The sequence below is a fragment of the Phycodurus eques genome, chromosome 19, assembly GCF_024500275.1.
Source record: "Phycodurus eques isolate BA_2022a chromosome 19, UOR_Pequ_1.1, whole genome shotgun sequence".
Taxonomy (NCBI): domain Eukaryota; kingdom Metazoa; phylum Chordata; class Actinopteri; order Syngnathiformes; family Syngnathidae; genus Phycodurus; species Phycodurus eques.
This window is the reverse complement of record NC_084543.1, coordinates 11,527,432-11,540,572: the sequence shown is the minus strand read 5'-3', so window position 1 is coordinate 11,540,572 and position 13,141 is coordinate 11,527,432. Positions and strand designations below refer to the sequence as shown.

Sequence of the window (13,141 nt, the reverse complement as noted above, 5' to 3'; positions counted from 1 at the left end):
ATATATATATTGATGAAATGAGAAAAGAAACATCAGAATACACCCTGAACATTTGTGGAATGGCTTTCATCACAAACAATGTACATTATCCTAATCTTTATTGTTTCATTACCAATACATATAACAACAAGAATTGTATGAGGTGCCATGCTTAGTTTGCTTGGTGTTGTGTCCCCCTCTGCTGGTCAGAAGTACAACAGAACACAATAGAATAGATTTAACACTCCTGCATAAACATTTCTGTACATTGTACCTGTGACAAATACAAAAAAAACCAACAACAACAAAAAACAATATATCTTGATATTGTACGGGATAAAGACATTTTACTTCCTTACACATCAAAAGTCATTAAATATAAAAAATACAGGCAACCCACATGATGCATGCGTCCAAATTTGCTCAATATAATAGAATGCTTACATTGACATACAAGCACATAAAGGTAAAGTATTGGCTTTATTTTATTTTAATTGCTATACACTTTATAGACAACAATATCAAAACACTCCACTTAATCAATTGATAACTGTTCAATTAAGCAGGGGCTGAGTTGCATCAACGAATTCCCAATTAATCTTATTTATTTGACCAAGATATTTCAGGCTATTGAGGAAAGCCCTTTTCTGTTCCAAGGTCATTTCAAGAGCAGTAACCAAGTGACGATGACAATGTTCCTGTGGGTCAATGGACAAAACTTCGTACAAACGCACAAGTTTAAGCATTCAAATATGCTCAAAAGCCCGATCACAGTTACATACTATCGCATTACGAAAGCTCACGGCAGTGGTGTACTTTGGTGCAATTAAGTGCAGGTCACGTCTGGGTTACTTCACAGCTGAGTGTTTGTCGACACGTGGCATTGGTGCTTTTAATCGCATGTTCCTTCACGGTGAAAACGAGAGCAAAGTTAACTTGCTCCAGTGGCATCGCTAGGCCTATTTTAGGGGGGCTTCAGCCCTCCTAAATGTACTTAAGCCCCCACTAAATGATTAGGGGACAATAGGTTTTGGCCACCGAGATGGTGCCCACACTTGATCACCACTCACACACCCCTCCCCCCAGCGCCAAAATATCTTCCGGGTGCGACACTGCTGGGGTGTGACACAGCTGGGGGGTAAGCGCCCCCCGTTCATAAAACTTAGTGACACCCCTGAGTCTTGCTCTCTTTTGAAATGCTTGGCTTGGTCTACAGAACTATAGATCATAATTTGGGTTCAGCTGAGGACCTGCGAGATCCTGATCCAGACACGTCTGCATGCAGCTCAAGGCTTATGCAGCAAAACTCTTTATCCAAAGTCTACTAATCTTAATACCTTTACTTTCGATATCACTTCTCAACTTGCATAACACGCAGCTAATTCACTGAACACCAGCATTACTTCTATTCGACCTTGCCTGTACATACTGTACCCACCAAATAACAAAATACACAAATCGAATGAGAACAAAATGTAAACATTAATTCTGCACATTTGCTCAAACTAGCCCTGCCCCTAAAATATTCAGGGATCAGTTTGCACACATATTCACGACTGCCAAGGCGCTGGGATAATCTTTTTAGTTAATTAACGTCTCAGTAGGTACAGAATGCCAGCCGGTCACAGTTGTTAATCTACTAAGCTTTTCAGCCTCCTGAGAGATTGAACTAATTTAATAAACAAGTGTTGAGAAGTATGCTTTCAGTTTGGCCTCCGTAGTGGTTCACATATTGACATCAGTACAATTTACAGTATATTTTATCTAGACTTTTCCAGGAAACCACAATCTACTGCTTTTCGAACTTTAGTGGTTCACGTTGCTACCATATCCACAATACTACTAATGGGGTGAAGTCCAGCTGATTTATGGCAAAAGGTGGACTCCATTCTGGACTGGGTGCCAATCAATCAGAGTGAAATTGGAGTGATAATCCATCCCCTTCCCCGACCAACTACACAAAAGTTGATAATAATTATGTTGTACTTTTACTGAGTACTGTATATCCATAAATAACAGAGCTGTAACATTCCAGCCAACCTATGTACAATCGACTGCATTTGGCGATTTCGGGGTTCACATAGGTGGCTGATTTGGACCCAATTTCCACTCATTACCAATCAGCCTTCAATTTTTTAGCAACCAGTCCAAGATATAGACCACTTTTCCCACTTTATCATCCGCCCCCTCCTGTGTAGTGGTTCACATTTGCAATACCTTTCACTAAATCTCCGGGGCAATGGCCCTGCTACCTTATACAGTACATTCAGTATATTATGAAAATGTGATCATATATTGCCATTTTTTGGCAAATTAAAACTGACAACAAAATTGAAAACATGGAAATAGATACTGGCATCTCCATTTTCTTTTTCATAGACCACATTTGCTACAACCCCATACATAATTTACCAGTGTTACAATTTATTTAATGCATGGAAAGCCTCAGAATAATGACAATTTTTACAATAAAACCGAATTTGAACTCAGTCCTAAAGATTATTTTATGGTGTGTCAGAATTGAACAGTATTAAAAGAGTATTTAAACACAATTCTTTATTAATGCATTATGTCACATTTTAATTATATATATATTTTTTCAATGGCATCATTTCTGATAATTTTCATATCGTGAAAGAAACAGCGGCACTATACAGGAGTATGTACAGTAACTAATGATAAGACAGGTCCTAAGGGGCAATGGTCTATTCACTACTGTACATATTCTGTTGTAGGAAACTATAGATTGAAATTACAAATATACAGATTTACATGTATTCATAAAATAGCTGGACAACATAAATACAGTTTTAATAATACCAATGTCAAATATAGTATTTGTGTTCTTCCCGACTACCTGCATCCACATTCTGCCACCTTCATCTCCTCATACAAGTATCTGATCGTGATAAGTCCATTCTCCTGATACATGACGGTGATGGGGTCCAGTTTGATGGGGACGCAGCACGCCATGTTGGCCTTCTTGGGGTTCCGGATGTTCATCAGCGTCTGGATGAGGGCGTGCTTGGATGGGGTGGATTCGTCCGTCAGCGGGTAGTAGCACAACCCCCGGCATTCAAAGGCGTCGTATTCCGGAGGTGCCACGATCCAGCTGTCCCAGCCGATGTCCCTGAAGTTGACCTTGAGAGACGTCCGCCTGCAATATTCCCGCTCCGCCTTTCTCCTCTTCCGACGATAGTGAACTCCGGGAATCTGATTGGCGAGCTGATCCTCGGTGTTCCAGTTGGCATCCGAGTGGAAGATGGTTTCCTTTTCATGGAGGATCATCTCTTTGAGTTCTTTCCTGGCCTCCCGCCTCCTGCTGCCGAGGTCATCTGAGAAGACGATCAAAGCTGCTGAGGTGTTATCGCCCACTGAAAGGCTCATGCTCAAACTGCCACTATCATCGCCACAGTCGTCCACGGCCACCACAACATCAAACCCAGTTATTCGATGACCTGACCTGACTCCGTTCTGCACGGATGCGGTGACATCCAACGTCGCCCACATGCTCTGAGAAGCCGTCAACTGTTTGCAAGCTACAAGTTGTGGCGTGGATTTCAAACTGTCGTAATCTGCTTCGTAGACGTTCACAGAGGCTGTGAAAATGTGGGAGGTCACCCTTGACCTGGCATCCGGGACGAAGAAGAGTTGTAATTCAGCTGTGATGACCTTTTCGTGGCTGGGTATGCTGATGTTAAACAGCAGCCTGTGTCTTGCCTTTGGGCCATCTTTCACAGAATGTGTGATATCTGGAAGAGTGATATGGACATGGTCAGAAGAGTCATGCTAAATATGTGGCTGGTCGGTATATGCAGTTATGCACTTAAGACCATAGAGGATACAATACATTTTAGAACTTCAGGGGTTCCCCAACCAGAATGTCAAGTATCCAGTATCTTCCTAGTCCTTCCTATCAGTCAAACAATTATAATCTAAGAAAGAAATACATGGATATTTTTAAACACCTTTTTCCCCCCTTAAAGGTCATTTTGTAACCTGGTAAATTATGCTAGCAAACCAGCATGCTACGTATCAGTGAAAAATAATAAACCATAGAGTGCATTATCATTTCTCTTAACTTAACTGCTCTAAAATACACCCACAATTTCTTGGGTAGAAACCATTTTCGGTCAAAACTGTACATTTTATATTCAAACTAACATTTTAATACAAACTAATGTAATTTATAGACAATAATTGAATAAAATAATAAATAGCTAAAATAGTTGAATAGGAAAAAGTCAAAATTTAGGATTGCATTCTCTACATTTCAATATGATGATGATGTGCCATGAAATTAATCATTGATTGACCAGACAAGGAAGTGAAATCGTATTACAATTTGTACCTATCGCTATATTTCTCCCTTTTTTCACAACAGGTCAGTTTTCTTCACGAGCGGCATTCCTAATGCAGCCATCCAATTTATCTGGACCAGAACTGGAGATCCCCAGTGGCTTGGTGTTGGGGTAATGGGCATCAATAAGCATCAAAATATCCCCAACGGATCTGGGAAAATGTGTTATGAGCCAATGAAACCAAGATTGAACTTTTGCCCATAATTCCAAAAGTTATGATCGGCGCAAACACAACATTGCCCATCAACAAAAGAACACACCTTAGACAAGGTTGAGGGAATTTTGAACAGTTGGCAATGCCAGTCCATGTCAACACAATCACCTTTAGGTTTCAGCTGGAAAGCAAATAAATAAATAAATAAATAAATACAAATGAATACAAAATAAAAATAAATAAATACAAAATAATTTTGTAAAAAAAAAAAAAAATAGAAAAACGAAAACAAAGAAAATGCCTACTAAAACATCTGAATTGTATGCTGACTCCCATTTAACAAAACAGGTTAGTTCTGAACACACAATCCATTTATTAGGGGGTGTGCACAGGTGTGCAACCACATTATTTCCGATGTTTATTTTTAATTCCCCGTGAATTAATTATTTAAAGAAAATATATTTTTACTTGTGTTGTTACAGCTTGTAGGTCACATTAATAGTGGAAAACATTTTTGAATAATTTATTATGGTCTCATTTTTTTGACCATCACAAAAACCTGGCATTTAAACATGGGTGCGTAGACTTTTGATATCCACTGTTTTTCCCACATCTTCTAACTTAACGTATGATTTGTTTGGCTCAATTTTAATGCCCAGCGGCCAGCCATTTATCGGGGATGTAGGATACCTTCAGTAGCTGGAAGTTGAACACGCCCTGGGACCTAAACCCAGGCAAAGTACATGAGGCAACAATGTTTACCACTACACTCCTAGTGCCCAAATTGCTCACTTAAACCCACTAACCTAAGTGGGTGTTTTTGGTCTATAATGATCCTCATCCTTTGGTCAACATAAATCTTCATTTCTATTTTATCTGCAAATGCTAAACCTTCTCGTTTAAGCACATTCCTCACTGTACCTTGGACACTGAAGCTGCGTATGACATCAGACTGAGGGATTGCCGTGCTATCTAAGGCGTACTTGTTGTAGAGCTTCATCATGAACTGAGGAGGGTAAATTTTTCCATGCTCCTGAGGTACATTAGAAAGGTTGAGTTTCCTCAGGAAGTCTTCTTTCATGGTTCCGAGGAGATCGGCCATCCTAGAGTCCATGTCTTCCTCCTCCAGAAGATCCTCCTGTGTGGAGTGCTGGGAGTAAAGCCCCTCGAGGTCATCGTCGCCGTGGATGTCATTGCTGAGCGGCTTGCAGGTGCAGGAACCCGTGGAAAGCACCAGACTCAAACACAACTGGAACAAGAACCTTCTGGAGTTGTGCATTTTCAAACAAAAAGCTTGCTAGCTTTTGTGATGGCAAGGTTGGACAAAGGAGATCCCCAGTGAAGGGAGCATAGCACTGATGTCCACTCCCATGCTCCCAAGAGTAAACACGGGGGAACTAGTGTCAACCAAAATAGTAGCACGGCCATGCTTATCACCACCATTGATGGCTTCTTTTAAGCTTCGTTATCGCTGGAGGGCTGGCCGCTAATGAAGACACTGTAAACACTTGACGGTGATAATGAGGGAGGTCCTGGAACAGGCGAGGTTACTTACGCACAGGGTGAAAGTGTCAAGGCCAGCGGAAACAATAACAATGAAAAAGTCTATTAAAAGAAACATCAAGTGCATTCTTTAGCACCCTGGTTATCCACGATTAGCAACCAAGTCGCCGTATCAATAATTAGGGAGCCACATAGTCGAGTGGTGCCTTGAGATACGAGTGGCCCATCTTACAAGATTTTTGAGAAGCGTACCGTTGTTCGAGTGATTTATAAAAAAAAAATCCCCTTTGACTTGAGAGCAAGAATTTGAGATACAAGCACTGTTTTGTGGCAGTGACAACTTAGATCGTTTCACAGCAACCAACGGTTTGGCAGATATTGACATTTCTTCAAAAATGAAGTTTCAAGCTGTTTAATGCTACTCCGAGTTGAAGTTCACTGTCAAGTGTAAAATAAAACAATGAGACTTACAAGTTTATTTAAAACAACCACATAGCTCTGCTATTGAAAGTTTGCTTAGCTTAATGCTTAAAAAAAAAAAAACAGGGCAACATGCCACAGACTTTCAGATTGCATTGGTGGCTTGGTTTTACAACATTTTAAGCAATGGACATTTGAACACAAACGGTGGAGCAACACATGTAGACAGACAATATACCAATTGTCAAAGGCATATATTATTTATCCTCTGCGAAAAACGACTAATATTACTGCATCTTACTGAGTAGTTGTGACCATCTCCTCAGTCTCCATTTACATTCGCATGTCTGTATTATACTGCCCCCAGGTGGCCAATGTGCAAACACAGAAAGGAACAGCGTAATCACAATGAAGTAAACATGATGCAAACACTACCTAATTCTTTACACATTATTTAATTACGTTATTACTACTTTTTGTAATGTACACCATTATAGAGTGCTATTCTCCTGATTAAAATCCTGTTGCAAACATTTTTGTTCAGTTGAAGATGATTTCAGAAGTGAAAGTGAAGTGTTTTGAGTTACAAGCATGTTCACAAATCAAATTAAACTCGCTTCTCAATGCACCATGGTAGAGTGAATCTACTGTCATATGGACGAGTTTACGATACTAAGTTAACATGTTCTCGCTATTTAGGTGTAATGGAAATTCAACAGAATGGGATTCTATGTGTAATTACATATAAAAAATATTTACACATTATTGGGTAACGTGATCAAATGTCAAGAATTCCTGAGACAAATCTGATGCCCTAAAAATAACAACTGGCTGAGATTTTAAAACTATTTTGCGGACTTTTTTTTTTTTTTTTTAAATGTTTCAAATGTCCTCCGTTTGATGACTAAGTCCTTGTTCTACAACTAACTAAACAATATTTATGACCAGTCCGAGTTAGACACTAGGATTGATTGACATGAGAACATTTCACACAATTTGTGTTTGTGGCCTCCATCACAAACTGTGCGTCAAAAAGATGGAAGATGGGACAGCAGGTTCTGGTGAGGGGGGGATTTGCACCCAAATCCCAAGCCAATGTGTCTGGGGACATTGGCCCAAGTCTGGCCTATCTTAAAATTCCTGTCTTTCAGCCACGAATCCATGCAGTGTTTTTGTCAAATCACTTCCAGTGTGGTCCATTCATGCTTTTAAAAGTTCCCACTGCGGAGTCATGAGGTGATGGAAGTTAATGACCAAATCACTAAATAATAGAGGCATGCATGAGGGAATCAAACACAGCAGGGAGATCCAAGCTCGGAAAGAATTGGAACTTTGCTCCTCTGACTGGCAATAGGAGATAGGATTTGGTTAAGAAATCATGCTGGGGATTTTTTGTGTGCTAATTATGGTCCACGGGTGTGAATGTAAGTGAGCAGGGTTTATTGTCCATACAGTCTATGCCCTGAGACTGGATGGTGACCAGTCCCGGGTTTTGTCTGCCTTTCATCTAAAGGCGGCTCACCCGTGACCCGAATGAGGACAAGTGCTATAGAAAATGCAAAACTGCCAAATGAAATGATGGGATTAAAATCTCCCCGAAAGCTCGTAAAACAAATCCACCCCAAAATGTTCTTTTACATAATAACTGAATTTAATGCGTCATCATTCTCAATAGTGAAATCATTGTCATCTGAGCCATTGTTTGTGTAAAAATACTGATTGGAGTTACTTTAATGTAAACACAAAACATTGTTATCATGCATTTATTACTAGAAGATGAATGCAAAAAAAAAAAAAAAACATAATTAATTACAATCTAATAGAGTGGCTAAATACATGCCAATTAGCTGTAAAATACTTAAATACAAAAATCTGCCATATAGTGTGTAATTATTAAAATCTCAGATTACAGTATTTAAGAATGGAAATAAAAACATTGCAATAGGTTACATTAGCATTTTATACTAATTACTGTACATAATATTAAAAACTGTACATTGTATTGAATATACAGCACTGTAGTAGCAAGACCTGCAATGTTCCTAAAATGAACAGCAGGGGGCAGCAATACACAAGTTTCCCCTATGTAACCGGACTCACAAAAACAAGCTCCACTCCGGTTAACTACAGTATAACTATAAAATGCACCCATTATGTACAATATATAGACAACATGTTACCTCTCATGCATCTCCAACATTCCCTGCCAAATATATTGAAGATGTTAAAAGAGACAATACACAGTTTTTGTGTGAGTTTATGATTAGTTAGATTCAAGCGATAACAATGGGTTACCATGGGATTGAGTCTACTTTATTTCAGTCTTTGACGTCATAGATTGACCAAAGCTGTCCAAAAAAATCACCAAAAATGCAAGGAAAAGCCAGAGTTTCTTTTCAGCCAGAACCAATGAAATCCCACCTGCATCCAACCACTGCCTGCTCCTTGAACCTTCACCTCTCTGAAGGTCTCTGTTGGCTCCTACCGGCAGGCGCAAGTATCCACGGACATTCCCGGATAAACCTTGAGCACCATATTCCTGTCCGGGTCCAGGAAGAGCACACTGAGGGGACTCATCTTTTCTGGTACGCAACACGGTTCCGGAATACCCGGGACGATTCCCACAGCCCGGACGATGCTCTGGATGGTGGCGTGATTGGAAGGACGCACCACCTTGAGAAATAGAGCAGGGATGTAAGAGTTAATACTGCAAAGGGTGCTGCACATTTGACTTCCAGGAATTTTGTAAACTTCACATCTGCATCCAGCCTTCCATTTTCTATTGCGCTTGTCCTCATTAGGGTCACTCGTTGAAAAATGAGGCTGCTACTGTAAAATTGTGTCTCTCCTCATTGCAACGCTAATAAAGGCTTCAAAAACATTTCATCTTATGAGACCTCACTTCCACAAGCATCAAAGGATTTACTCTTGGTGCATGTTGTGTGCTTTTTCTTATTTTTATTTTTTATTTTTTTCTAGCAGCGTCCATACTACTGAGATACTTATACAAAAGTTACAGTATGTTATCCAGCATCATTATACACGTTACCTGTTAGGAGAGTTGAGGTACATATTTAACTTCATCGCATGACAAGTAAGTGTCGCTCGCCGTTCAAGTTGAGATTGTGTTATTGGTTTTGTATCTGAACTGTTTAACATATTTTGTATGACAACTACGAATGTTCTAAAAGAGTTATTGAAGTTAATAAACATTTGGTTTTCCCTCACTCACCTTAGGAATGGGGAAACCACAGGATCCAGCGCAGTAGTAGGCGTCAAATGACTTAGGTGCTAAAACCCATTCACTCCATCCAATGTCAGCAAAGTCCACCCTGAGGTATCGTCTTGTGCAAACCCTGGGCTCACTCCATTGTCTCCTGCGGGCTTTCTTCATTGTCCTCTCGTCAAAGCTCAGCACCTCCCTGCTCTCCTGGTTCTGCTTCCTTCCAGGTTTGCTTTTGGATTTGGCAGGAAAATAGGTGCTCTGCCACAGTTCGTGGTTCTTGAGGGTGTTGTACTGGACCTCTGGAATGTCATTGGTTTGGATCTGGAGCTGGAGCTCTCTCCGGATTCTTGAAGATGAGGTGGACGCATCCTCCCCGACAGGGAAAGGTCCGTACCTCTGCAGGGTCGCGGCCACGCTGTTGGGGTCGTCTATGGCTTGATCATCAGCATAGAGAATTATAAAAGGCATGTTGTCTGCAGAAAGACTTCTATGCTGCTGAGTTGCCCTTGGAAACAAATCGGTCTCCACCATGATGGTAAGGCCTTCTCCTGCTTGCTTGATCACACTTGTAACATCCCTTGATTGCCATGCACTTTTCTTAAAGGAGCTTACTGTGATGTTTCCCAACAGTGTTGTGGAGGCAGAGTTTGCCGATAATCCATGGAAGAGGATCTGCAGGGAAGGAGGAAGTTGATGGTGGATGGCGGGGGATGGGCGCCGAGGTCTCCGGAAACGCCACGACCGCTGGTGTTGACGCTTGAGGAAGAAGTGGAAGGAGGCAGACAGGATGACCTCTGAGTCTTGGATGGAGGAGAAGTTGAACTGGAATATTTCTTTTCCATGCAACACTCCTGGGGAATGTGGAACATAAGACAAATGAATAAAAAGGACAATAAATGCAATGTTTTCTGCTGCTATACACACCAAATTCAGCATCCCCTGACCTCAACCCTATTGATCACCTTTGAGGGTGGAAAATCGCTCACTTTGGTAGCATTATTGCCTTAGTCCTTTTTGAATGTTTTTGGAAGGAACAAGAAAAACACAACAAATTCAACAAACAATAAGATTCCAGTTTCCTCAATCCAACCTTTGCAGATTACCAGGACCCGAACGACTACGCAGACATAAAGAAAAACACTTTTCTTTAGCAAGCACATTGGTGTTTTTTATTGCAATGGTGACAGTAAGTTAAAATGACTTGGGGAGTTATTCTATTACGCTAACAATATGTCCCAAGTGCAACTCTGCGAGGCAAAAATCCTAAGGCAGGTATTATCCAGGAAGTTTGATGGATGAGAGTTCTTAAGATGCTATTGAGAGGGGTTAACAAAGGTTGGTAAAGAGTTTTCGTTGTTGTTGTGGTTGTTGGTCAAAATCGCATTAAGACATATAAGCTATCTATTACTGGTGGTTTTGTTTCATATGCAGTTATTATAGAACAACTGTATTCACTATAAATTGCAATGACTATAGAGGAAAATAGACAAAAAACAGTGTATGCCTAATAATTCAATATGTGCTATGTGTCATGAGACTAATTAATGTAACAAGGATATAATGCTGATGTTTCACCTTGGGAGCCTGGGCCATAAAATTCTAAGTTAATGATTATTTGCTAAAAACAATCAAGTTTATCAGTTTGAACATTAAATATCTTGTCTTTGTTTGAACATGATTTGCAAATCATTGTATTCTGTTTTTATTTATGTTTAACACAACATCCCAACTTCGTTGGAATTGGGGTTGTATATCTACCACTAATGATGTGCACATTTGTGTGCTATAAGATAAATCATGGGAAATATGATGCATAGTAAAGTGGCTGTCACATGCATGAGAAAAATCTCATTTTAGATCACCGCTCACTTTACTTTTCAAGCGAGAACTTCCACCGTAGCCCAAAACCCAAACACTGGGTCAGTGCAATGGTACTGTAATAACATATGGGAATGCTTATGGGTTTTGTCAGGGTGTGATAATAGCCCCTTGTCTAACACCTTGGACTTTTACAGCTACTGGAAAAGTCAATAACTAAAAAGACCCCAATTTACTAACAACACCGACAGGCCCAAGAGATGTAATCTAATGAGCTCTAGAACACAAAGTCTGTCTGAATGTACAAAGATAATAATGACAGGGAGTTCATTTAACAATTTATTTATTCATTGTTGTGCTTGTAATATCGTAGAAAAATGTAAGCAAAACGTTAAAAAAACCAAACAAACAAAAAAAAAAACCAAAAAAAAAACCATCTCTCAGTTTGATGCAGTGTCAGTACTACATCCCTGGTATCTAATAAAGTGTCCAAACATCCATTCATTCATTCATTTTCTACAGCGTTTGTCCTCATTAGGGTCCCGGTTGAGCTGGGGCTGATCCCAGAACTGAGGCTGAAACCTCAGGACTGTAAGGCAGACATTTTAACCACTTTAACACCGTGCTGCCCTAAATAATATTTCAACTTAAGTCCTGTATACTTGTTCCCCAAATGTTTGTCAAATCTATTTGTTTGATTTACTTCATTTATTTGTATCATTATAATATAGAGATATGTATTTTACCATTCCCATTTAATATTTTCTTTTTTCCATTTCAGATTATTAAAATAAAATTTCTATCTATCTATCTATCTATCTATCTATCTATCTATCTATCTATCTATCTATCTATCTATCTATCTATCTATCTATGATGATGAATTGTGACATTTTTAATATGAATATGAAAGTGCAATTATTGGATGACTCACTGAATGCAGTTCAAATGTGTCTGCAATGATAATGCAAAGCAATCTTAAAACGTGAAGTTCAACTTTATGGACTAAATCATTACCAATAACCAACATGCATGAGTTTAATCTCGGTGGGATTGCGTGCGCTAAACTCGATGCGCGTGTGCGACTCACTCGGGACAGCTGTGAAGCTCCTCACTGTGTTTCCCCGTTTGTGGCTGCTCGGGTCTTTGCTGTAGTTCTCGTAAACTTTCAACATGCTGCTGGTCACCGCGTCCCGGCCGGAGCTCGGACGCGTAAGGACGCGCCGCTCCGACGTGCTCTGACGCACCACTTCGCTCGCATCCTCGGCCACAGTTTTAGTCCAAGCGGGCTCCAGAATCACCAATAGACGTAACGCGTGGACCAACCACTTTGCCATGGGTGCTCCCGTGGTGAAATATTCCACAGAGAATCAAATCGAGGCGGAAAGATTGAGTTTATTCCCACGCGCACTAACCCCTTTGTATCCAGGTAAAGGTAATCCACATTGGACAGTCCACGGCGTGCAGCCGTTCTCGCGGTGGGAGGAGAGCGGGGCAGGATGCATGCAGTACTGCTGCCGGATGACAGAAGGTGACAGCACACAGCCCGACTAGACTGCGCTCACGGTGTGCTGATGTGGGCTTTAAGGGCGCCCACGCAAATAGAACATCACGCCCACGCCCATGGACGCAGCTGGCCTTTCCACCAGGGTGGGTCGTTATTTGGTGATGGTTTGTGGT

General features: G+C 40.5%; 2 protein-coding genes across 2 annotated transcripts; both read right to left on the bottom strand.

The window, feature by feature from the left end:
• Positions 1-2,832: 2,832 nt before the first annotated feature.
• Positions 2,833-5,866, bottom strand: gdf2 (growth differentiation factor 2). Its single transcript, XM_061706603.1, is given in 2 exon segments — positions 2,833-3,731; positions 5,416-5,866. Coding segments are annotated over 2 exon segments (1,350 nt in total).
• Positions 5,867-8,532: 2,666 nt separating this feature from the next.
• On the bottom strand, positions 8,533-12,806 carry gdf10b (growth differentiation factor 10b). Its single transcript, XM_061706373.1, has 3 exons — positions 12,552-12,806; positions 9,650-10,494; positions 8,533-9,090 (listed from the first exon to the last, which is right to left on the bottom strand). Exons 1-3 carry the CDS (start codon positions 12,796-12,798, stop codon positions 8,899-8,901), a joined length of 1,284 nt encoding a protein of 427 aa, XP_061562357.1. The 5' UTR covers positions 12,799-12,806; the 3' UTR covers positions 8,533-8,898.
• Positions 12,807-13,141: the final 335 nt, after the last annotated feature.